The sequence below is a fragment of the Lactuca sativa genome, chromosome 9, assembly GCF_002870075.4.
Source record: "Lactuca sativa cultivar Salinas chromosome 9, Lsat_Salinas_v11, whole genome shotgun sequence".
In the NCBI taxonomy this organism is placed as follows: domain Eukaryota; kingdom Viridiplantae; phylum Streptophyta; class Magnoliopsida; order Asterales; family Asteraceae; genus Lactuca; species Lactuca sativa.
In genome coordinates, this window is record NC_056631.2 from 164,273,046 (window position 1) to 164,298,970 (window position 25,925).

Sequence of the window (25,925 nt, forward strand, 5' to 3'; positions counted from 1 at the left end):
CATATATATCATAAAATCGGATTTATATTGATCTAATATGATAAAGGCAAGTATCTCAAAGATAAACAACAAGAAATCCCGACATTTGCTCTTTCTGATGCTTGGACTCGCCGAGTACCCTAGTGGACTCGCCGAGTCGAGCCTACTCGCCGAGTCCACTATGGGACTCACCGAGTCCATCAGACAGAATCATAAAATTCGAATTTAGCAAGCATCAAACAAGCAACCAATGTATCAATTCAATAGAAACCAATCTAGGCTCTGATACCACTGATGGATTTTAGCCATATGAACATTCCTATGTGCACATGCAAACCCTAATGCTTGGATCTAGGTTTCTCTAATTGAACATACATTGAATCCAAGACTTCTAATGGCTAATAGATTATAAAACAATTAGAAATCAGAATTAGGAGATTACCTTCAATTACTTGCTTGAGCTTCTTGTCCTTGGAGCTTTAGAGTCACATTTGTCACTCCTCTAACGGCTTACAAACACCAACTAGCAAGAGGATGATTATAGAGAGAGGAGAGAGGAGGAAGAAATCGGCCAGGGTTTCTTTTGAGACAAGAGTTCCGATTTCCCTTCACCCCTAGGGTCTATTTATACTAGTGAGGCTCCTAGGGTTTCATCCTTAAACCCTAATTGGATAACTTAAACCCTAAGCAATCCAATACCCTAATGATAAGCCTTGGACGATTTTAAGGTCTATCCAAAGCCCTCAAAACCGTCCCCCTTTATCCTTAAGGGATTATAGCCCAAAGTACAACTATCATTCAATTGACAGTTTATGCCCCTTTATTCAACTAATCTCTTTAAGTCACCAAATTAATTCCTGATTAATTTATGACTTATATTAATCAAATAATAATATTATTATTCCTTATATTATTCTCATAATATATTAATAATATTTATTCTCTCATTATAAATCATCCTGTCAAGTTGCTATGGTGAAGGCAACCCAAAAGGACCATGCACAACCGGGTCAAATACTTGCCTAATATAGTTGCAGCCTTAGACACTATTCCAACAGGAATGTCGATGGACAAACCTTGAAGGAACAGGAGATGCCGGTGTGGGAGAAAATGTGTAAGAGGGAATAAGGAAGTATGAGAAAATATGTTGCGATGGTTTAGGATTTTTTTTTTAAAATTCTTTAATATTTACTTTATATAATAATAAATTAGAAAAATAAAAGAAAAAAAATAAAATAAGGGTAATATAGTCATTTTAGGTCTATCAGGGATCCAACGTGCAACAAAAATACACCATATAGACCGTCCGAGTTAAAAAAATGTTAGGGACCAAACGTGTAGATTGCCCTGAACCACATAGACCATTCGTGTAATTTACCCTTTCTAAAAAGAACTTTCAGAAATACTTTATTTAGTTTGTATTGAAAAAAATACAATGTCATTTCATTAGTAGGATAGTGGGTTATTTCCGACGACAGATCATGGGATACATTGCGGGCATTATGTATTCCCAAAAAAATAATATTATAGTTAGAAAGTTTTTACTTTCTTAATTAATTTTTAATTTGATGCCTTAATTTTGAAGAAGTTAATAAAGGTTGTATATTTTGGAGATTTTAGAAGGCTTCTCTATTTTTTATAACCCAATAATAATCTCATATTTCACAAACTACCGATGTGCGATGAAATAATGATGGTTTCGTTTCCTTTTCAAATACAACAAGCCTTGCTCATCTCTTCAACCTACAATCCCAAACTTCACAAACTCCCGATGTGGGGATGTGGTGTTACTCCAAAAAAATCTTTATTTTTTGGGTTATTAACATAAAAGTCCTTATGTTTTACAATTTTTGTAACGTCCCAGAAAGTAAGGTAAAAGTTTTATTTTTAAATATCCAAAACAATCAACCAATTGTTCCAAATGAAAGTAAATCGGAGTATAATACTCATGTGATCTCAAAACATCCAATCAAATCAAAACATGGTGTGGAATAGAACTATGGGGTGTGCAACGCGATCATGTTGGGTTCTTCCCTTTCGAACCGGAAGTACCTGAAAATCATTTAAACACAATTGTAAGCACAAAGTTTAATGATTTTTTCCCCAAAATACCAAATATATCCAATCGGGCCTCGCCCATCATACACGGGTTTCACCCACGGGCCCCGCCTATCATTCATATGGGCCTCACCCAACGGGCCTAGCCTAACATTTATATGGGCCTCACAGATCATACAAACAAGTCTCACCCAACGGGCCTAGCCTACATACAAACGTGCCTAACCCTCATACATGTAGAAGTCACACAGACAATCTAACATCCTATAGTAGAGTGAGAAGACACACCTCGATTAGTTGTCCAATAAAATACACACACGCAAGCTGCTGATACGAAAACTCCTCACACTAATCAAATGCATAACAAACCCATAATTACAATTAATGGTAATAAACCATGATCAAAGGTCCATTTCGTGCTAGAGCATTCCCACAGAAAACGAGGCAGGGCCATGTTACGCAGTACGTACCCCAAGGTTACGCCCTACGTAACTCCACTGTTGCCAAAATCCACTTTTATATCCTTAATACCTACAGACTAAACGTCCAAATAACATGTCTTAATCTAAGGGATGTCTTAACTAATAAAGTCATCGACTTTAAGCTTTTTCTTGGCTTAAAAGAGCATAAATCAAGCCTTAGGTCCAAAACACACTCATAAAAATGGGAGTGTCCAAGTTCCCATTTTTATGGTTCACAAAGCTCATAAATATTGAGAGACACTCCTCATGAGGTCTGGAGTTGCTGCAACTCCCAAGATCCAAGGTTAAGGGACAAAACTCATACCAAAATCACCACAAGCTAGATCTAACAAAAGGATCAACAAGGTTTAGGTTTTATACCTTCTGGAAGATGTTGATGAAGAATAGAATTTCATTTTTATCATAACCAAAACACTAAGGTAGTTTTAGCCAAATATTTAAAAGCATTCCAAATAAAAAAATTATCAGAGTTCATTCCCAAAATCACACATCACGGAAAACACGGATGTATGTGTTGCGATCAAGTCGGACCCTTCCCTTTCGAACTGGAAGTACCTGAAACATAAACTGAGAACCGTAAGCACAAAGCTTAGTGAGTTCCCCAACATACCACATACCATACATATACAAATAAACACATAATGGGTCCCACCCTGTCATCGGGCCCCGCCCGACATCGGACCTCGTCCGACATCGAGCCCCGCTCAGTAATAGATCGGCCCCCACCCAGTATACATGTAAAAAACATGAACATATAGACAAATAAGCATATTAATACAAAACACATGCAATAATCACGAAGATACATAGCATACAAAATGGTCATTAGGCCCCACCCGACATCGGGTTATACCCGGTAATCTTTAGAACACATACAAATAACTAGCATATAATATACTCATTAGGCCCCGCCTGGCATCAGGCCCTGCCCAGCATCGAGCATCACGCGGTATACACATAACACATGCAATAGTCATGCAGACAACAAGCATACTAAGCATAACAAACCATGGGTTGGTATTGTTGCCTTCGACCCGCTAAACATAGTAAGGAAAATCACCTCAAAGATAACCAAATCCTTCGAATGCTGCAGCTGCTGCGAATCAGCTCCAAACACAGATCCAAACCCAAAGCTAAAATCAGTAAATAACCATGGCTAAATTCAAACACTAGGCCCACAAATGGCTCAACTACACCCAAAAGCCTCGCATCCTTTATATAGGGTTGGGATGAACCTCGAACGCGGGGTGCTCTCTTATACGCAGCGCGTTTGGAGCCTTCATGCGTCATTACATACGAACTTCGAACTCGATGGGTGATGGGACTGGCTCTGGGTTGCAAACGCGGGGCGTTCCCTAGGAACGCAGGGTGTTCCCTTCGGACCAACCTTGAAGTTTGTGCCCCGATCTTTAAAAATCCATAGTGTTCGCGTACTAGCTCCGTTTTTGACATTCTTTATATCCACGCGTAGGTGAGAGTATGCTCTACAACTCTCATTTAGACTTCGTCAGTTAATTTTGATTCTATTTTTAATATTATATTTTTAACAGGCTGGGACTGAAAAAGACCGTTAAAAATTCATAACTTCTTCATCCGACGTCCATTTTCGTCTGTCTTTTTACTGTTGTACTACTATTGTTGAGATATTCATTTCTCATTTAGGTTGCATCTTTAAAAATCACTCGATCTTTATTTCGAGTTTTTAGTTGTCTACTGTTATTCTGAAACTAAGAAAAATCATAACTTCCTCATACGAAGTCAGATTTTGACGTTCTTTTTATGTATGTTCATGGGTTAGTATAATCTAAGACTTTCTTTTAGATACCTAAGGCTAAAAAGTATTTTATTGAGATTTCAGTTTTTACACTTAACAGTGTTTTACCAGTTTTGACGCGGATCTTTGATTGGTCATAACTTCTTTGTTATAACTTGGATTTGAGTGTTCTTTATATCTATGAAAACCTTGTCACGATATCTATTATTTTATGTATCCCAATGGGGACTTTTGAACATTTCATTTTTGATGCTATTTTTATTATATCAAAAGTAGATTACAATACTTGACTTAGGTCATTACATTGACTTGAAATATCGGGTTGTCACATTGACATATAAGATTATCTTGTCATGAACCATTCCTTGACAAAACAAATATTCAAGAGTTAGTATGGGTTCTTATCAAGATAAACACTTCACTCAATTGGTTATAGTTGGTCTTTGTTTTATCCAAAACATCACAACTTACCAATTTCAAATGTATAAGGGTAAGAAACATCTCATTTTACATTTGACAAGTGTTTTAAACCTTCTTAATATTATGTCACTCAAGTTACAATCTTGGAGTATTACTCTAAGATTCAATTTTGGAACGAAGTATGATTTATCTTTTGATTTAACCATTTCAACAATTCACGATTCCTCTTCTTAGTCAAACAAATGCACTAAGATGTCCTTAGAGAATCAATTGTGATATGATTTCATAATCACTAAGATAATCATAAAACAAGATACTCAAGTACTCTCCCATCTTTTCAGATTGGAAAAACTTTTATCTTTCTGCCTAATTTGATTCTTCTCATCCGTCCTACCATACATTGAAACTTTTCCAATGTTTCAGAATTACACTTAAATTTGTAAGTGTAACCATATTTACTAACTTTTAGTAAATCATGAAGAATAGCCTTATCGATCTTTGTGGTGGACCTGATCAGCGTACAACCAAGAGTACACAATCTCCTAGTCCTTCACTCGACTCACATATACATGTGATCAAGGAATTAGTCTTAGTTTCCCAAAGATAAAAATTCTCAATCAACATACAATACAAGTTGCATGATTCCAAGTTTCTATCCAATTGAAACTTGGGTGATGAAAATTTTTCCTTATTTGGTCAATTATGACACTACCACAAACGAAAGAATCAAATCCATTTTTCAATATTGGTATCAATGGAATCATATAAACAACAATTTTTCACAAATGTCATTGTTAGGATATTTAAACTAAATAAAATAAAAAAACTTTCCTTTTATTTTAAAACTTGCAGAAAAAAAAAAGCTTATCCTTAAAATGCAAATGCATATGAAAACAACGTCATTATTTATTCGTAGGAAATCTATCACAACTCTTAAGCAACAGCTCAAAATTCTGATCACCGAACCATGAGATCGAAATCCATCTTCGCGATTAGAATCATCATATTTTTCCTTTAAGCTTCCTCTATTTTCTTTGATTCTCAAAACATCAAAATGTGACCTAGTCATATCACGTAATAAGAATCTCCAAATAGGAACTTAATAGAGTTAGATAGTGGACTTTACCCGAAGTAGAGTCAAACTTTTTGACTTTAGCATCCTTATGACCTTTCAAGTAAATATGGAAGCTTTGCAACCAATGCCCCTTCCTTTGGAAATAGAAAAATATTGATTCTTTGGGAATGGTACATGAGACTATCTCAGATTTAGCCTTTCTCTTTACCATTTGGTCAACTGAGTTGACTATGGCCGACCCCTTTCCATTGGGAAGAGAAAGCTTTTCTAGATTTCCAATGTTACCATTTTCAATGTCCATGGAAGTTTGGGAAGTCGATCTTCCAATCAAATTTGCTTTACTAGTGCTCCAAATCATTGCTGATTCAGCAGCACCAAGAAAATAGGTAAGATCATTAAGGGTCAAGTCATGGTCTGTCATATAGTTGTCCTAAAGGAACTCACTATGTGACTTAGAAAGTGATTGAAGAACCTAGTCAACAACCAACTTCCTCAAGACTCTGACACCCAATTCTCTCGGCTTGTCAATATTGTGACTTCATCTCCAAGATGTGAGCACACATAGACTTTGCTTGCCAATAGGGCTTGAGTGACCTCGAACTTTTCAAGAACTTATGGGTTACGGAGAATAATTGGTGGAGGTGGAGGAAGTGAAGTATGATTTCCATGATGCAATCACGGGACATCATCTTCATTAGTAAAGCTTGTTCCAAGAGATTTGGGAAGATCATAGTTGTCTGAACCAAACATCTACAATGGGAGATATTCAAGTTAGTTGATTTAAGTCCTCAATATAACACCCAATATGAAATATTAAGGCTATGACCCAACACAATATTTTATAACTTGGAAGAGGGATGTCGTAATCCAAGCTATAAAATATTTGAAGGTAGGCGAATGACGATTCACCAATTTCCACCATGAAAAACGAAATAGGTATTAGGTTTTAATTGGTTTGAAACTCCTAGATCTTTTGAGATTCATTGAACTATTAAATGACATGTTTAAATCTCGATTGTGCCCTCTCAAGTTTGTGACTGGGATGCCGAAGATCACAAACAAGATGTGAATAACCATGCAAATTGACTTGGTGCCCTTAATTTTTATCACCTAATCGATGTGTCGGTTACCCACATGCGCTCCACCGATCTATGATAAACATTAAGTCACCATTTGCCACTCTTACTAGTCCACGTTAGTGTGTCGGGTACCCACACATGCTCCACCAACGACTTGGTAAGGTACACAGTGTAATTTCATGGGTTAACACCAAATTCACATTTTCCTATGTAACTAAGATTGGGAATTTATAAGTGTTTAGTTACTTAGTATTTATCATTATACTTTTAATGAAAGGGAGATTTATAGTCCTGTCAAACCCGTTCGGCTAACGACCTTCCACCAGTCAAGTAAGCGGTGGGTGAGAGTGGACGCCCATTAAACTGTCATTTTATAGGTAGTAACCTTATACCCCCTTATAGACTGGCTTCGTGAATGAGGCCTACTAATGGTAAGACTGACTTTTTTCTTATACATATATATAACTATTAACTATTAATATTATAATGGTTGAATTTTAACTTTTAAAACTCTAGAATTTTGAATTAAAGTATTCAAAAGTGTAACTTTACAAATTCCAAAACTTGAGGGCAAGTTTTGAATAATTCAAAAAACTTTTGGAATCCATAACATATGAGTTTAATGTAGGTTTAAATGAGAAGACTCTTGAAAATCCATAACTTTAGGACAAGTTATAGAGGTCATAAAACAATTTATGGGAAAAGACTCTTCAAGTTCATAACCTAAGACTCTTTAATAATTCTTTTAAAGAAAAACTTTTGGTTTTCCATAACTTGAGGACAAGTTATGGAATCCACTAAAAGCATTAAGATCATCAAATAAACTAACAAACATGCCTAGCAACATTCATGATCAAGATTAAACTCATATGAACAAGACAATTCAAATCAAACAATTTTTCATGTAATTAGCCTAAGTATTAAACTAATACAAAACATGAAACTTTTGATAATTATCTCTTGAATTGGATTAGAATGATCATTACCACATAAAAAACAGGTTTATAAGTTCAAAAACAGCTAGGGTAATGATTTTAGACCAATTCCAGCCTTAAAACTCGAAAATATGTTGTCTGGGGTCCTACTCATCGAGTGCATCAACCAACTCGACGAGTTGGATGATTTTAGGCACTTTTTAGGCATGGACTCATCGAGTCACTCCCTGGACTCGTCTAGTCAGCTGTCCAGACAACAAAAAACTTCGATTTCCAGCCTTAAAAAGCAAGTAGCATTAAGTATAATTGAAAATAACCCTAGGCTATGATACCACTGTTGGGTTTTGAGCATTCTAACACTCCTATGGTGTACATGCAACCCTATGTGCTTTGTATCTATGTTTTCTCTATTATACATGCATACATATAAAATTCCAAAGCATCATCCTAACTAGCATGTTATGAAGCAACTATACTACAAAGTTCTAGTTAGATGACATAACTTTTAATGGAGATTGAAGTCTTGAACATTTAAGAGCTTAGTGCCCCAAGTGTTGCACCTCAAATGGTTCACACAACATCGGCTAGCCCTCATGTATGTGTCACAAGTGCCAATTTCTTGAACTATGGGGTCCTTTATATAGTGTGGCTTATTAGGGTTACACGATGTACATGACCTTCCATATTCTTCATGCTCCATGGGTTAAAACCTCCATGGAGTATCCATGGATAACTCCATGAGTTTAGCCCAACATGAAGACCTATGGATCATAAGCCCACATATATAAGAATGAATGATTTACATAATCAATCCCCATATATTTAATTAGTCTCTTTTGATCACAAAATTAATTCCAAATTAATTCTTGATCAATACTAATTAAATAATATGATTTCATATTAATATATTAGAACTTATAATACATTAACAAATCATAAGTATCCTTTCTCTCATTTGTCTATCCAATTGTTCTGATGTCATGCAACCCAAATGGACCATGCTACTCTCGGGTCGAATACATACCAATAATAGTTATGGACTTAGACATCTAATCCAAAAGATCCGGCTAAGATAGAGGTCGTGATGCAAGGAGAGGTCCCAAGGTCTCCATCCAAGATTCAGAGCTTCCTAGGTTTGGCAGGGTATTATAGGAGATTTATCCAGGACTTCTCCAAGATAGCAGTTCCATTTACCCGACTAACCAAGAAGTCGGTGGTGTTTCGTTGGGGTCCTGAGCAGCAGACCGCCTTCGACACGCTCATACAGCGATTGTGCGAGGTGCCAATTCTCACCTTGCCAGAGGGAGTAGATAACTTCGTAGTCTACTGTAACTCTTTAATCACAGGTATAGGAGCAGTGTTTATGCAGCGGGGGCATGTGATACCTTATGCCTCGCGACAGTTGAAGCCTTACGAGGCTAACTATTCGACACATGATTTAGAGCTGGGGGCGGTGGTGTTCGCCCTCAAGATTTTGCGGCATTACCTCTATGGGTTCCATTGTATCTATTTACACGGACCACAAGAGTTTGAGGTACCTCATGGATCAGCCAAATCTGAACATGCGGCAACGTCGGTGGTTAGATTGTTGGGTTTTAAGCATTCTAACACTCCTAAGGTGTGCATGCAACCCTTATAACCTTGGATCTATGTTTTCTCTAGAATACATGCAAATAATAATTTCCAAGGTTTCTTCCTAACTAGCATAGCATAAGGATTATAAAACATAAAATTAATAGTAGAAAGACATACCTTTTATAGTGATTGATTGCTTGGAGTTTGAGAGCCTAGCACCAATAATGTGAATGCCTCAAGTGGAATCACAAATCACCACAAACTTGGAAAAACCTTGAGAGAATGATATGCTTATAGAGAAATCGGCCACCCTTAGTTCTCACACAACTAGTGTCACATTTCATGCATCATAAGCTTCTTTATATAGTGTGCATGATTAGGGTGAAACCTTAATAACCCATGTCTTTTCCTTTCCAAGGATCCATAGGTTAAAAGCTCCATGGATCATCCATGGACTTCCATATAAGCTTAGCCCATTAACAAATGAGTATTAGCCCACACCATATAAATATACTAGCCCATGATTTAATTAGTCTTCCTTTTAATCACTAAATTAATTCATAATTAATTTAAGACTAAAACTAATTAAATAACATGGCTTCATATTAATATATTATAACTTATAATATATTAATAAATCATAAACATACTATTCTCACAAGATTATCCACATAAATTGTTCGGGTGAAGTGCAACCCAAATGGACCATGCCGGGTCGGGTCAAGTATATACCAAATAAGTTATGGACTTAGACACCTTATCCAACAGCTCCCACTTGGATAAGTCTAATAACTGTATTTGCCTATATTACTTTAGGAACCAACCGACAACCGTAGCTCTCGAAAACTCTGTTGAACTATGAAGCGCCATTTTAGATAAGTGATCATGTAATCCTCAGTTCTCATGATATCATCCGGACAAATACATGGAACAATGTCGTACTTATTGTCCAGCAGTTTCTTTCATGATTTCCGATTTGTTTGACAAAGAACTTAATTGAACACATCAATTTAATTCTGACCGGGCCCGTTACATAGGTCAACACAAAATCATCGAGGGGCCCAAATATCGCTTCTATTTCTAGAAGGAACAGATAAACTTCGACTCATATGCTTGTCATACTACTCGTTGAATTGTACACAAAGGCACGTTTTATAACATCAAGTTACTGATGCGTTTTCGTGCAATCAATGCACAACCAACTCATAGGAAACAACTCATATCTCTAGGTTTGAAGACTTATATGATATTACCGTCTCACGATCACTCGAGATAAATTCCATGAAGTGATACAAGTGAGCGTGGGTTTATTCCAATACTCATAACTTATGAGCACTCATGAATGTTATAGCAACCATTGCTATGTCTAAACACATTTAGCCATCTACAACCTCGATTCATGACAGTCTTAATTCATACCTACTTCCAACATATGAACGACTGTGGAGTGTTTAAATAAATTAGTCATTCGGAAAGAATAGCCTAGCTATTGTGGAAGTCAAAACATTCAAAGTGAAACACAATAATAATCGAATCTAATATGGTCTCAGAACCCTTTTGAATATAAATAGAACCACCTTTTATTTATCACCATATTGATTACACATTATTCATTGTATAATGTTTCAAATAATCAACTTAATACTTGAATAAAACAATAGTTGTTCCATGCTCACTTTTTTTTCTAAACAATAGTTATGCCATACTTCAAGTATGCACACTATGTTTGTCTATGATCCTTACTTTGTGAAATAGATCAATTGAACATGATTCCAATGATGCTCATTTCACAATCTCAAATCCTTATTGTAAATGTAAGAATTCCTAATTCCTACCATTTACTAATATCTGTTAGACTTTAAACTTATATGCACTGATCCTCTCATAATGATTATGCACAAAGTCACCAAAACCTTTGTCACTAGTCATTACAGAGTATTCCAAAGAAGATCAACTCTATGGAAACGAAGTCTCATATTCAAAGTACACTTCTTTGAACATCCTTCTTGCATTAAGTTTTCTAATCTCACGGAGATTGAACGAATAACTTCCACCTATGGAAACATTTCCAGATTCCATTTTGACTATCACTCCTGAACAAGAGTTGCCTCTTTTCAGAAAATGTCAATATGGTCCTGCCAAAATTAACACTATACTTCCAACTGTCCCTGAGTAACCAATCTTTGGTAAACCTTAGATTGTCCTCGGCAACTGTTTAATCGTTTTAGGCATATCCAATTCTAGACTTTTCCCCTCTTAATGCCCAGAGCATTTGGAAAATTTAGAAAGGATGAATATTATAGCACATGCAATCGATCTTATATCTGAAGCATATAAGACACAATTCACGAGGTTTGACATAAAGACATGATACTAGACCAGTCTTTTGCTACAATATTTTTATTTGTTGCGTTCTCAGAATTTGACTATGAAGAGAGATTTCGTAATCATAATCGAATTTTGAGAATGCAATATATATAGAATTTCCTTAAGTTGAACCATTCAGACATAAAATTCATATATATATATATATATATATATATATATATATATATATATATATATATATATCCTTGACAAGAGATGATTAAAATCTCAATCTAAGCATCTAGAATTGAAATGAAGTATGATTTTCTCTCCCTTAATTATAGAAAAACAACTTTTTCAACCCCTGCAACTTCACGAATTGAAAATTTTGTTTTTCTATAATTAACATTCCTTACTTGCAATACTATAATAATCTTGTTCCCACTAACATGATGATTATCAGCATAACACTTATGCTCTCACTAGCTTTGACATATTTCCAGAAATCAGCTGGACTTCTAAAATTTAGACTCATACACCTTTCCTCAGATAACTTACATGTGTGTCTAAACAACTTCCAGAACTATGAAAAGGAATGCCATAATCATAGTCTTAATTGTTTAGACCTTTTCCATTTCTTACAAGTCCATGTTAGTGTGCCGGTTAACCACACATGCTCCACTAACAACTTTTGAAAATGAAAATATCACAATTGCTATCTACTTAAAATCTACTTTGTGAAAGCGTTTCTTCACCATCATTTTCATGAACCGGAGAGAAACCTTATGACACTTAGATTTTATAGTGTATGAGTTCCTATCCATGTGAATTTGTCAAAACCATAATCAAAAGACAAGGTTAGTGACAAAATCAGCCTCACATGGATTGAACCTTTTAAATCTAAATTTCTTTGGCACTTGGTAGCACAAGGCCCACCAATGCTTCCAAGCTGTTATGCACACAGTTTAGTACTAACAGAAGGCACATATGCATAGTTAATTTAATTGGCACAAGAATTATGTCAACATGATAGGTTACAAACCTCAAGTCATGTGCTAGTGATAAAACACAGGTTTCACTCTTGATTAGATCTTGAAACTCTTTCAGGATCATTAAGATTCCCACTGTCCTCTTGACATATAAGTTTCCCTAGTCAAGAACCATTTCTTGACAAAACAGATATTCATGGAATAGTGCAGATACTTATCAAGATTAACACTTCACACAATTAGTCTTAGTTGGTCTTTGTCTAATCCAAGACATCACAACTTACCAATTTTAAATGTACAAGAGCAGAAAACATTTTACTCTTACATTTGACAAGTGTTAAAACCTTCTTTAAGATATGTGTCACTCAAATTACAATCTTGGAGTACGACTCTAAGACTTTGTTTTGGAACGAAGTATGATTCATCTTCTTGATTTTAACCATTCCAACAATTCATGACTCCTTTTCTTAGCCATAACAATGCACTAAGATGTCCTTAGAGAATTAATTGTGATATGGTATCTTAATCATTAAGATGATCATAAAACACAATACTAAAGTACTCTCCCATCTTTTCAGATATGAGAAACGTTTATCTTTCTGTCTAATTTGACTCTTTCCCATTCGTTCTGACGCACATTGAAAACTTTCCAATGCTTCAGAATTATACTTAAACTTGTAAGTATAACCATGTTTACTAAGCTTTAGCAAATCATGACGAATAGTCTTGTCAATCTTTGTGGTGGACTTGACCAGTGCACAAGCATGTGTACTCGATCCCTTTAGTCCTATCCTTGTTCACATAAGGAACTAGTCTTAATTTCCAAAGATGAAAATTCTCATCCATCATACTATACAACTTGCATGATTCCAAGTTTCGGTCCAATTGAAACTTGGGTGATGAGAGTATTTCCTTATTTGTAAAATTTAGACACTACCACAAATGAGAGAATCAAATCCACTTTCCAATATTGCTATTACTGGAATCATATAAGCAACAATTTTTCACAAATGCCATTGTAAGTATTTTTTAAAATAAATAAAATTAAAACTTTTTTTTCTTTCATTTTAAAACTTTGCAGAAAAACTTATCCTTACAATCCATATGAAAAGCTTGTTGTTATCTATTCCTAAGCAATATATCATAACTCTTTAAGCAACAACTCAAAAATCTGATTACCGAACCATGCGATCGAAATCCATCTTGGCAATCAGAATCAGCATATACTTCCTTTAAACTTCCTATCTTTTCTTTGATTCTTAAAAACATCAATATGTGACCCATTCACATTATGTAATAAGAATCTCCAAACAGAAACTTAATAGAGTTAGACAGTGGACTTTACCCTTTGGTAATGGCACATGAAACCATCTCAGACTTAGCCTTTCTCTTTACCATCTAGTCAACCGAGTTGACTATGGCTGATCCCTTTCCATTGGGAAGAGAAATCCTTTTCTAGATATCCAATGCTACCATTGTCAATGTCCATTTAAGGTTTGGGAAGTTGATCTTCTAATCAAATTTGCTTTACTAGTGTTTCAAATCATTGCTGATTCCGCAACACCAAGCAAATAGATAATATTATTAAGGGTCATGTCATAGTTTGTCTTATAGTAGTTCCAAAGGGACTCACTACGTTACTAAGAAAGTGATTGAACATCCAACTTTCACAAGACTTTGACACCCAACTCTCCTGGCTTGTTAATACGTGACTTCATCTACAAGATGTGATCACACATAGACCTTTCTTGCCAATAGGGCTTGAGTGACCTTAAACTTTTCAAGAACTTGTGGGTTAGGGAAAATAATTAGAGGAGGTGGAGGAAGTGAAGCCTGATGTTGAGGGACACCATCTTCAAGAGATTTGGGAAGATCATAGTTGTCTGAACCAGACATCTATAATGGGAGAAAATCAAGTTAGTTGATTTTGTAAGTCCTTAATATAACACCCAATTTGAAATATTAAGGCTATGACCCAATCACAATATATTATACTTAGAAGAGGTATGTCGTAATCTAAGTAATAATATATTTGAAAGGTAGGTGAATGATGATTCACCAATTTCCACCACGAAAAACGAAATAATTTATTAGGTTTTAATTGGATTTGAAACTCCTAGATCTTTTGAGATTCATTGAACTTTTCAATGGCATGTTTCAATATTGAGTGTGCCCTCTCAAATTTTGTGACTGGGATGCCGAGGATCACAAAACAAGGTGTTAATAACCATACCAATTCACATGGTACCCTTAATATTATCACCTAATCAATGTGCCGGTAAACCACACTCGCTCCACCGATCTATGATAAACATTAAGTCACCCTTCGTGATCCTTACTAGTCCAAGTTAGTGTGTCGGTAAGCCACACGCGCTCCACCAACGACTTGGTAAGGTACAAAGTGTGAATTCCACGGGCTAGCACCAATTTTAGATTTTTCCTAAAGTAACTAAGATTGGGAATTAAAAGGATTTAGTTACTTTATAATTATCATTATACTTTTAATGAGAATTTAAAGTCATTGTCCTACCCGTTCGGCTAACGACCCTCCACCGATCAAGGAAGTGGTGGGTGAGAGTGGACACCCATTAAGTCGCCATTTTATAGGCAACAACCTTATACCCCCCTTATAGACCGGCTTCGTGAATGAGGCCTACTAACGGTAGAACGACTGGTTCTTATACATATATATAAATATTAACCATTAATCTTATAATAGTATTAGGGTAGAATTTTAACTTTTAAAACTTCTAAGGTATGGAATCAAAGTCTGTGTGAGACTTTACAAATTCCAAAACTTGAGGGCAAGTTTTGAACAATTCAAAAACTTTTGAATATTCATAACTTATGGGTTTTACTTAAGTGTTTAAAACTTTTTAATGAAGAGACTCTTGGAAATCCATAACTTGAGGACAAGTTATGGAGTCCATAAAATCATTTATGGGAAAACTCTTCAAGAAAATGTAACCTATGACTTCTTAAAAAAAACATTTAAAAGAAAAACTTTTGGAATTCCATAACTTGAGGACAAATTATGAATTCCATTAAAACACATTATGATCAAGAATTAACTAACAAACAATTTGCAAATAATTCCTATGGTCTAACAAAACTCATAAGAACATGAACATCCATATCAACAATTTCAAGAATCATGTGAACACATATAACACTTGGAATTTTGATAATAGCCTTGAAATTAGTTCACCATAATCATTACCAAATCAAAAACAGGTTTTATAAGTCCAAAACAGTTTAAGGTAATGATCCTAGACCAATTCAAGCACCAAAACTCGAAGATATGTTGTCTGGGGGTCCAACTCGTCGAGTGCATGAACCAGCTCACCGAGTTGGATGAATTTTGTCTTGGACTCGTCGAGTCCCTTCATGGACTCGGCGAGTCTGCTGAGCAGACAACACAAAAACTTCAATTTTCAACAATTTGCATGAAGTATCAAACAAACAAACCTAGGCTCTGATACCACTGTTGGGTTTTGAGCATTCTAACACTCCTAAGGTGTGCATGCAACCCTAATAACCTTGGATCTATGTTTTCTCTAGAATACATGCAAATAATAATTTCCAAGGTTTCTTCCTAACTAGCATAGCATAAGGATTATAAAACATAAAATTACTAGTAGAAAGACATACCTTTTATAGTGATTGATTGCTTGGAGTTTGAGAGCCTAGCTCCAATAATGTGAATGCCTCAAGTGGAATCACAAATCACCACAAACTTGGAAAAACCTTAAGAGAATGATATGCTTATAGAGAAATCGGCCACCCTTAGTTCTCACACAACTAGTGTCACATTTCATGCATCATAAGCTTCTTTATATAGTGTGCATGATTAGGGTGAAACCCTAATAACCCATGTATTTTCCTTTCCAATGATCCATGGGTTAAAAGCTCTATGGATCATCCATGGACTTCCATATAAGCTTAGCCCATTAACAAATGAGTATTAGCCCACACCATATAAATATACTAGCCCATGATTTAATTAGTCTTCCTTTTAATCACTAAATTAATTCATAATTAATTTAAGACTAAAACTATTTAAATAACATGGCTTCATATTAATATATTATAACTTATAATATATTAATAAATCATAAACATACTATTCTCACAATATTATCCACATAAATTGTTCGGGTGAAGTGTAACCCAAATGGACCATGCCGGGTCGGGTCAAGTATATACCAAATAAGTTATGGACTTAGACACCTTATCCAACATAGACGTGGTTAAGGACACGACTGTGAGATCCTTTACCACCCGGGCAAGGCCAACATAGTGGTCGACGCCCTGAGCCGCAAGGCAGTAGCGGCTCCGATCTGAGATATCTGTCTGAGGATGATAGTGATTACTCCACTGATGGAGCAGATCCGTGAGGCACAAGTTGAGGGTCTGAAGGAGGAGCGCCGGAAGTGCGAGAGGATTACAGTTCAGGTGGCCTCTTTTGACTATGGCATCCGAGGATTGTTGACCCTGCATGGGAGATTCTGGGTGCCGTACTGGGGAGGAGTACGGCAAGTATTGATGGATGAGGCCCACAAGTCTAGGTTCTCCATCCATCCAGGAGCGACGAAGATGTATCAGGATCTTCGCCCAGACTACTGGTTGCCTGGCATGAAGCGATACGTTGCGTGGTACGTAGAGAGGTGCCTGACCTGCAAGAAGGTCAAGGCGGAGCACCAGAGGCCACATGGCAAAATGCATCCATTGGACATCCTCGTGTGGAAGTGGGAGGATATTACTATGGATTTTATCACTAAGCTTCCCAAGACCGCGCGTGGGGTCGATTCGATATGGGTCATCATGGATCAGTTAACCAAGAGCGCCTATTTCATACCGATCCCGAAGAGCATCTAGGTCGAGAGGCTGACCGAGATTTATGTGCGAGAGATAGTAGCACGTCATGGAGTGCCTGTCTCGGTGGTGTCAGACCGAGATGTCCGTTTCACTTCCAGATTTTGGAAGCGGTTTCACGACGAGATGGGTACTCATCTCCATTTCAGCATTGTTTTCCACCCCCAGACGGACGGGCAGAACGAGAGGACGATTCAGACTCTCAAATACATGCTTCGAGCATGTGTGCTAGATTTCGGTGCCAGTTGAGATACGTATCTTCCGTTGGCGTAATTTTCATATAACAACAGCTACCACTCCAGTATAGATCGGCCTCCCTTCGAGATGCTTTATGGGAGGAAGTGTAGGACCCCAATCTGTTGGGGCGAGGTCAGTCAGAGGGTCATGGGGATTACGGAGGTAGTACTCAATACTACGGAGCAGATCCAGCAGGTTCGGAGCAGGCTTCAGACTGCTCAGAGCCGACAGAAGAGCTACGCCGATAAGCGGCGTTCGGATTTGGAGTTTCAGGTGGGCGACATGGTCCTCCTGAAGGTGTCACCCTAGAAGGGTGTCAGATTCATTGGTCCGTTTAGGGTTTTGGCCCGGGTGGGTCCGGTTGCTTACCGGTTAGACCTTCCAGCGGAGCTCAGTCAGATTCACAGCATGTTCCACATTTCCCAGTTGCACAAGTGCTTGGTGGATAATACAGCAGTGGTACCCATGGAGGATATTCAGGTTGATGACAGCCTAAATTACATAGAGAAACCAGAGGCGATCTTAGATCGCAAGGTGAAGGAGCTGAGGAACAAATGGGTCGAGCTAGTGAAGGTGCAGTGGCAGCACCGTAAGGGTTCGAAGTGGACGTGTGAACCTGAAGAGGAGATGAGGGAGCACTACCCATAGTTGTTTTCAAATTCAGTAGACTTCGAGGACGAAGTCTAAGATAAATGGGGGAGAGTTGTAACGCCACGTTCCCGGTACGGTTTTGAGTAGTTATATGTTCATTTTATAAAAGCTACTCGACGAGTAGAATCCCTAACTCGTCGAGTAGATGCCAGACTTGGACGCGAGTATTAAGTGATCTACTCGGCGAGTCGAAGCCTTGACTCGACGAGTAGGCCAGTCAGGGGCAAACCCTAACCTTTAGAGTTTGCACCCTAATTAAGCATCATTATGGGTCTCCACCCCAGCCCCCATCACCTCCACAACTCACTCTCGAAAACCTACTTAGTCTTGTGTAATTTTGAGCAAGTTCTTTCCATTTTGTAATCTAAAGCTTGAAAAAGGAAGCAAAAGATTGGAGTTTCAGAAGGAAGGTTGGAGATCCAGAGATAAGTGCTTAGTTCTGTCTTCTTAAAGGTATAAAGCTCATACATTGGCTGTTATTCATTTAAATCTCCTTCCTGGCTTGAATGTTGTGATATTTGGGGCATTTCTAAGCCATTTCCGGGTTTTAGAGTGTAATGTAGAGTAAAGGTTTATATCTTGAACCTTGGAGGGTTCTCATGGCATAAAGGTGCCAACTTTATGGCCATGAGCGCCCCATGCATCTTGTAGACCTCATTTTTGGGTCTTTTGAGCTTAAAGACCCATGCATGGACATAAAGTTCGTGACTTTACGTGTTATATCGACCCTAGGAGGTCAAATCTACCCTTTGGATGAGATGAGCCCAACAAAAATCGAGTTTATAGACATGGACTTTGGGGGACTCGTCGAGTCGTTCTGGGACTCGACGAGTCGGGTATTGGTTCCCCAACCTTTTCTGTTTCTGAAGAATCTGGTTGAGCCTAGAAAGGGGACTCAACAAGATGGACGTGATTATGGACCTAGAAATCATGGGACTCGGCGAGTGTATGAACAAACTTGGCGAGTCCAAGGCAATCTCCCAACCCATGAAGACAGACTCGACGAGTTGTTCATATAACTCGGCGAGTCATAAACTGGACACATTCATACGATGAAGATGAACTCGACGAGTTCAAGGAAGAACTCGGTGAGTCGGTTGAAGATAGCCTGATGTTATGATTGAAGGAGAACTCGTCGAGTTCATGCTAGACTCAACAAGTAGAGTCGGGGGTTGTATCATTTGAATGACTAGGGACTCGATAAGTTGATGGACCAACTCGGCGAGTCAAGTCAACTGGAGGTTGACTTTGACCACGATGTTGACTTTGGCCAGGGGTAAAATGGTCATTTTACCCTAAGAATAGTTATCAGGTTTTTACTAAGTGCCCTTATGGAAATTATAGCAGGAGAGTCGTCGGAGCAGCAAACGGAGATTTCCTCACTCATAGTTTCAGCAGTCAGTCACACGAGGTGAGTTTTCCTTCAGTAGGAACGGGTCTAAGGCACCAATGTCGGCTCGTTTAAGTAGTATAGTATGTCGGGGTAAACCCGATGCCGGGGGTAGCCGTTGCAGTTTATATGTTTCCGGACCTCGGTCCGATGCCGGGGCGGTCCCGAGAAGTAGCTATGTATGCTTGATGTCTTTGTGATTCATGCATGTTATTGTTGTGTGTTATGTATTCCAGGCTTTAACCCGATGTATGCTAGTTTATAGGTTGTATGATATATGTTATGGGCTTCAGTTCGATGCCAGGGCAAGCCCGATGCAAATTATGTGTTCATGTTACATGTTATGTTATATGCTATGATATGTATGTGCCGGCATAAACCCGATGTCGGGGCAAGCCCGATGCCGGGGTGACCTCGATGCCCGATGCGATCGGATGCCGGGGTGAGCCTGATGCCGGGCAGGAGTCTGATGCCAGGTAAGCCGATGTCGGTATTCGTCCCGATGCAGTTGGGAGTAGTCCCGGAGTTATGGATTGATATATGTTATGTGTATGGTATGTGGTAGTTTGGGGAAGCTCACTAAGCTTCGTGCTGACAGTTTTCAGTTTTGGTTTTAGGTACTTCAACTAGCAAAGGGAAGGGCTCGGGTTGATAGCATGACACACACCAAAGTCTTTGGCCTGGGAGATCACTCTGTTGTTTTTATTATATGTTTTGATTACATTATTTGACATGGTGTTTTGGGATATACGGTACATGTTTTATGGTTTTTATACTATGGTGATGAGTTTTATGTTTTGGTAATGAATTTAAAAATAAAAATTTTGGTTCGTATTTTAAGGATGTTTCATGAAAAATTTAGGGATTAAACGTACAATTTACCCTAAACTATGGAGACCATTCATGTAATTTACTCTAATAAGAACTCTTATATTGCTTCTTTTTCTGACAAAATAATTGCATATGTTGAAGATAACCAAATGATAAATCATGGACGAGGGCCACGAGTTGAATTTTGTAATAAAATAATGTGAAAGTGGCCTCTCACAAAGATGGGAAAAACAATAATTTTTTTACATTAAAAAAAAAAAAGAATCCTTTTCTATAAATAAAAAAATAATAGAATAATTCAGATGACAAGTGTTCTTGATCAATATACTGGTATTTAACAATTTATCTAATTATCTATTTAATGATCGATGCAGTGTTGTTGATGTCATATCGAAACCATCTTATCAAAGAGTGTTTATACTAAATTTTTAACTTTTAATTTTTCTACCCTTAGAAATTGAATTGTGTCTTATTATTTGTTCTTATCCAATTAAACGATGACATATATAATATTTAATGTTTAGTTGATAAAATTCATGATATTTTAGTATATTAGATATAGTATCTAGTCTCTACGACGAATTTTCATATGTTGAAACAATATAACGATAAAGATGGACAAAATCACCGAACCAGAAGAAAAGTTCATGCCACGGGCGCAGTTGATGTCGTTAAAAAAGATTAATTTTTGGCATAATGATATTATGATATAAATATTAATTGATTTGGTTTTTTCATCTAAAAAATTTGATATCATCACTACAAAAATCCAATGGACACCATTGTCTTTGCTAATCAGAACTATGAACGAATATTAAAGCATCAACCACATAAACCCCCCAATAACTTACATCATAAATATACCCAGATTAAATCATGTATATATAATTTTTTTTTAATATATATTCCTATTTCACTTATTTAAACAACCTTCAAGGTGTAAATAGACCAGGATCCTCTTTTGATATAGCAACATAGTTCAAAGGTGCTACGGGCCTCGGGACATCCCTTTTGACATCTCTATTTACCGATTTACCCCCGCCCCCATTTTGATTCAAAGACAACCGTCTATTAAGACCTCGTGACCCCGGGCCCACCACCTTCTTCGTGCTACTTAGCGGGCGTGCAGGGCTTGGCTTTGAACCAAACATGGCTTCTTGCTCTGTGTTCAGTTGTTCATGGAATTTCTTCTGATCCTGTTACATACAAATACATTTATCTATTTAAATAAGTTTTAGCCCTACAAACATTAAGTGAAATTACAAAACTAACCCTCATCCTTCTTTTTTCTTCTTCTCTATCATGCCTCAGCACTGCATATTCGTCCAACATGGCAAGTAGTGGAACACCATCATAAGCAAAAGTAAATCCATGTTCTTCTTCCCATGTTCGAGTTTTAGCAACCAATGTGTCAACAAGACCTGCACCAATACAATACAAATTACGAATCTGCCCTTGGTTACTTTAGTAGGACTAAAATTCTGGAATTTTGTTACCTGGGATTTTGCTAACCAAAATTCTGGCCTTTTCAGCTCGTTTAAGATTCAAATGGGCCCCTCTGCTTCCACTATACCTGTTATCATCCTGTCACAATGAAATTAAAAATTAAAAATTAAAAATGTAAAATAAAATTATTTAATTTATAAAACTGACCCTATTGTAATCCTCGAGCCAGCTCTCTTCTTCGCAAGCTGACATCCACTTTTCAACTTTATCCAAAATATCTTTTCTGCTGAGGGCTTCTTCTTTTGCTTTAATGATTTGAGCATCCATGTCAGCTACCAAATCAGAAGGCTCCACGTGTCCAGAATCAATTAAACCCAAAATTTTCTCCCTTGCAGACTGTGTGTCAATCTCTATGTGTGCACGTGCAAATATCTCTTCAAGCTCCCCTTGCTTCTTTAAAGCGATTTCTTTCATTCTGCTACCTTTTAATTCATCCAATCTTTCAACTTCCACCTCAGCCTTAACATTGTAACAATGTAACATCAAGAATTTATATAATATATCTAACGTAAATTACAAAAATGGTCCCTGAGTTTAGATGGTTTTATACAATTTTTGTGCTTGTTCCAGAAACAGCCCTTAAGTTTAGCTAGTTTTGCAATTTTGGCCCTTACATGAGGTTTTTGTAACATTTTGGTCCCTAAGTTTAGCTGGTTTTTACAATTTTGTCCCTAAATTCAGGGTTTTGTAACTTTTTGAACTGTATTTCAAAAATGATCCCTAAGTTCGGCTAGTTTTGCAATTTCGGCCCTTACATGAGGTTTTTGTAACATTGTGGTCCCTAAGTTTAGCTGGTTTTTGCAATTTTGTCCCTAAATTCAGAATTTTGTAACTTTTTGAACTGTATTTCAAAAATGAACCCTATGTTCAGCTAGTTTTGCAATTTTGGCCCTTACATGAGGTTTTTGTAACATTTTGGTCCCTAAGTTTACCTGGTTTTTGTAATTTTGCCCCTAAAGTCGGGGTTTTGTGACTTTTTGATCTGTATTTCAAAAATGATCCCTAAGTTTAGCTAATTTTTGCAATTTTGGCCCTTAATTCAAGTTTTTGTAACATTTTGGTCCCTATTTAAAAAATGGTCAATGATTTTAGCTGATTTTTGCAATTTTGGTCCCAAAAAGTTGCCTTACAGTTTGGCACTTATTTGAAGTTTTTCTAACATTTTGATCCATGTTCCAAAAATGGGGCTGAATTTTGTAACATTAAATTTTGAGTACCTGTTCAATTAAATCAAGAGCAAGAGCCCCAGGGAGAGTCACTTCATCAACTGTAGAGGATATTTTACATGTAACATGATCAAACAAGCTCCTTTCTTCTTCAGATGTATCCATCAAATTCCAAAGTTTATTTAGCTCAGCTGCCAAATCTTGAAGCTGAAAAGACAAGAAATTTGTCACCTCAAATCATTGAGATATTTTTACCCTTTTTTAGTATGTAAAAGGCTATAAGAAGTGAAGGTGTGAAAGTGTGTTTACCTTTTGTAACCTTTGCTTCTTGGCTTCTTTTAATGATAAAACAGTCTTTGCCAGCCTGGCAAGTGTGTCATTACTTATGCTTTTAGATTGAGTATCAGTGGTGTCATTCAAACTAGGGTGAACTTCTGTGACTGTAGCATAAAAATCAATCCCAAGAACACCACAAATATCATGTATGATGTTCACAAATTCAAGAACCTTGTTCAATCTCTCACTCTGCAAAACATGAGTTTGACATTAGTCATCACAGTTTTAGGCAAATGTGTCAAAATTTTCACCTCTTTTAGAGATGAGGTGAAGTGCTTATTGCTTACCTTTTCTTTCTCAAGTTCTTGAAGATGATCATGAAATTCATCTAACTTTTTTACAGATAAGTCGGATTCATCAACTGTAAAGCTTCCTGTTTGTTCATTAGTCCCTGAAATTTCTCCACGGATCTTTTGTATTTGTGTCAGGACATTTGCATACTTCTTTACTCTCTCCTCTTTCTGCTTCCATAATTGTTCTAGAGCTGGTGCAATGGCAGCTAGTTGTTCCTTAATGCTTCCAGAAGTCTTCACAGGCTGCAAATTAATCCACAAAAGAACAAAAAACCATAAATACTATAACAGAAGAAAAAAAATGAGTTCCAAAATGGGATATAGTCTGTTACTTACAATGCCAATGAATGATTTCTCTCCAAGGGATGCAAGAAGAGTGGAGAGTTCAAGTTTAGCATCTGCAAGTGCTTGAAGAAGGTGTGCCCTTGATTTTGCAGCTTGTTCCACTTTTCTCTTATACACATTCAAGCATTCTTGCTCTAATTGAAGAAGCATCTTATCTCTTTCCACATCACTTTCACCTACTTCATCCCAAATTTTCTGCATTACCACAAAGAATCCACTTACCCAATCAATTAAGATATCAAACCCTTTATCAGAGAAGCTTTTGTGAAAGGTAGTGAAACTAATAAATGATTAAAGATGAAATTAGCAAGTAGCTCAAATGTATTTTACCTGCAACTGAAGCAGCAAAGAGCCACAAGTTGTTTCTCCAAGAAGAGGATTTTGAGCATCAACCCCTGCCATTTGGTATCCCTGCAAACTGGACTAACAAAGCTTTAATAAGACAGCTACTATGAATGTGCATGACAACTAATGAGAAAACATTGCTAAAAGTAATAAGCGAGTTTGTTTCAATTGGTACCACTTGAATGCAATATCATGTTTTTCGATCAGAATATAACAAAAGTTTAACTATTAGGTTCAAGCTATAACTAAATTCAGACAATAAAAGTGACTTGTGTATTTAAATTTCATAAAATACATTGCATCGGCAAGAAAATTAAACAACCAACCCAGATATAGGCATGTATGAACAAAATCTATAAAACCCTACATTCGGCATTGATGTTACCAACTCCAAAAACTCGATCGTGACCCAATCTTGTAATTACTATTACCACTTCGAAAAATATGTTCACATTCCTCATACAAGAACCAGAACCTTGAAACAACACACATACACAATTCCCTTCTCTGAACATGTCGTGGCTACACAAAAATGTACGTCAATGTAACACTAAACAACGCTACATTTCCAACGAATCAAGCGTTTTTACGAACTTCAAACGTCACAGATCTCAAAAAGAGCACCGAATTCAAGCAGAAACAAAAAAAAAAAAAAAAAAAAAAAAAAAAAAAAAAAAAACGAACAGAATGTACTCAAAATGCACAATTAAATCAAAATTGAGCAACAAACTAGCTTATTTGTACCGATGATGAAGCAAAAAATAAAAACACTTACAGCAATCGGACACTGGATTAGGGTTTTCGTGAGGTTTTGCCTGCAGAGTTCTTCTGGTCTCCCTCTCTTTTCTTTTCTTTTTTTGTTCGAAACGAAAGAGAGAAAAAACGAAAGAAATGGAGCGTGTCAAAAATACAGTCGTTGAGCAATAAAAGTTGTCCTAAATTGGTTTTTACTTCTTTTAAAAAAAATTTAAATAATTGCAATGAATTGGGATTCTTTGATTTCTTTCCATTAATTTTGGGTTTGAATAGCTGCAATAACAGTATATTTTTTTTGGTAATATATATCTTTTACTAAAAATAATATTATTAATTAATTTGTTCCTTATTTTAAGACCGTTATCTTTATTCTATACAAAATAGCATAAGTTTTTTGTCCGCCAACTTTTATGTATTTAAATTGGTGTATTGTACTATAATTATTCTCATCCCAATAGTTTTGTGGTTTTGCCTATAGTTTTAAGCAAATGATAACCTACGATTGTTATTTTACGCTTAAA

At 36.7% G+C, this 25,925-nt stretch overlaps 1 protein-coding gene across 2 annotated transcripts; it reads right to left on the minus strand.

Annotated features, from left to right (window-relative positions):
* Positions 1-21,459: 21,459 nt before the first annotated feature.
* LOC111892847 (65-kDa microtubule-associated protein 1) lies at positions 21,460-25,577 on the minus strand. Of its 2 annotated transcripts, none has more exons than XM_023888904.3 (10): positions 25,424-25,577; positions 24,634-24,721; positions 24,295-24,498; positions 23,953-24,201; positions 23,639-23,854; positions 23,381-23,536; positions 22,311-22,622; positions 22,154-22,241; positions 21,930-22,078; positions 21,460-21,853 (listed from the first exon to the last, which is right to left on the minus strand). In XM_023888904.3, the coding sequence occupies exons 2-10, from the start codon at positions 24,703-24,705 to the stop codon at positions 21,590-21,592; spliced, it is 1,710 nt and encodes a 569-aa protein (XP_023744672.1). In that variant the 5' UTR covers positions 24,706-24,721; positions 25,424-25,577; the 3' UTR covers positions 21,460-21,589. The 2 variants fall into 2 exon arrangements, with proteins under 2 accessions (XP_023744672.1, XP_023744673.1); XM_023888905.3 differs by having other exon boundaries at positions 24,634-24,726; positions 25,424-25,571.
* Positions 25,578-25,925: the final 348 nt, after the last annotated feature.

Excerpts from the sequence above, each read along its gene's own strand:
- LOC111892847 (XM_023888904.3), bottom strand. The coding sequence starts at position 24,705 with ATGGCAGGGGTTGATGCTCAAAATCCTCTTCTTGGAGAAACAACTTGT. Across the intron at positions 24,202-24,294 it reads AGAAATCATTCATTGGCATT|CCTGTGAAGACTTCTGGAAG; the intron begins GTAAGTAACAGA and ends ATTAATTTGCAG. Across the intron at positions 22,079-22,153 it reads TTTGGTTAGCAAAATCCCAG|GTCTTGTTGACACATTGGTT; the intron begins GTAACAAAATTC and ends GTATTGGTGCAG.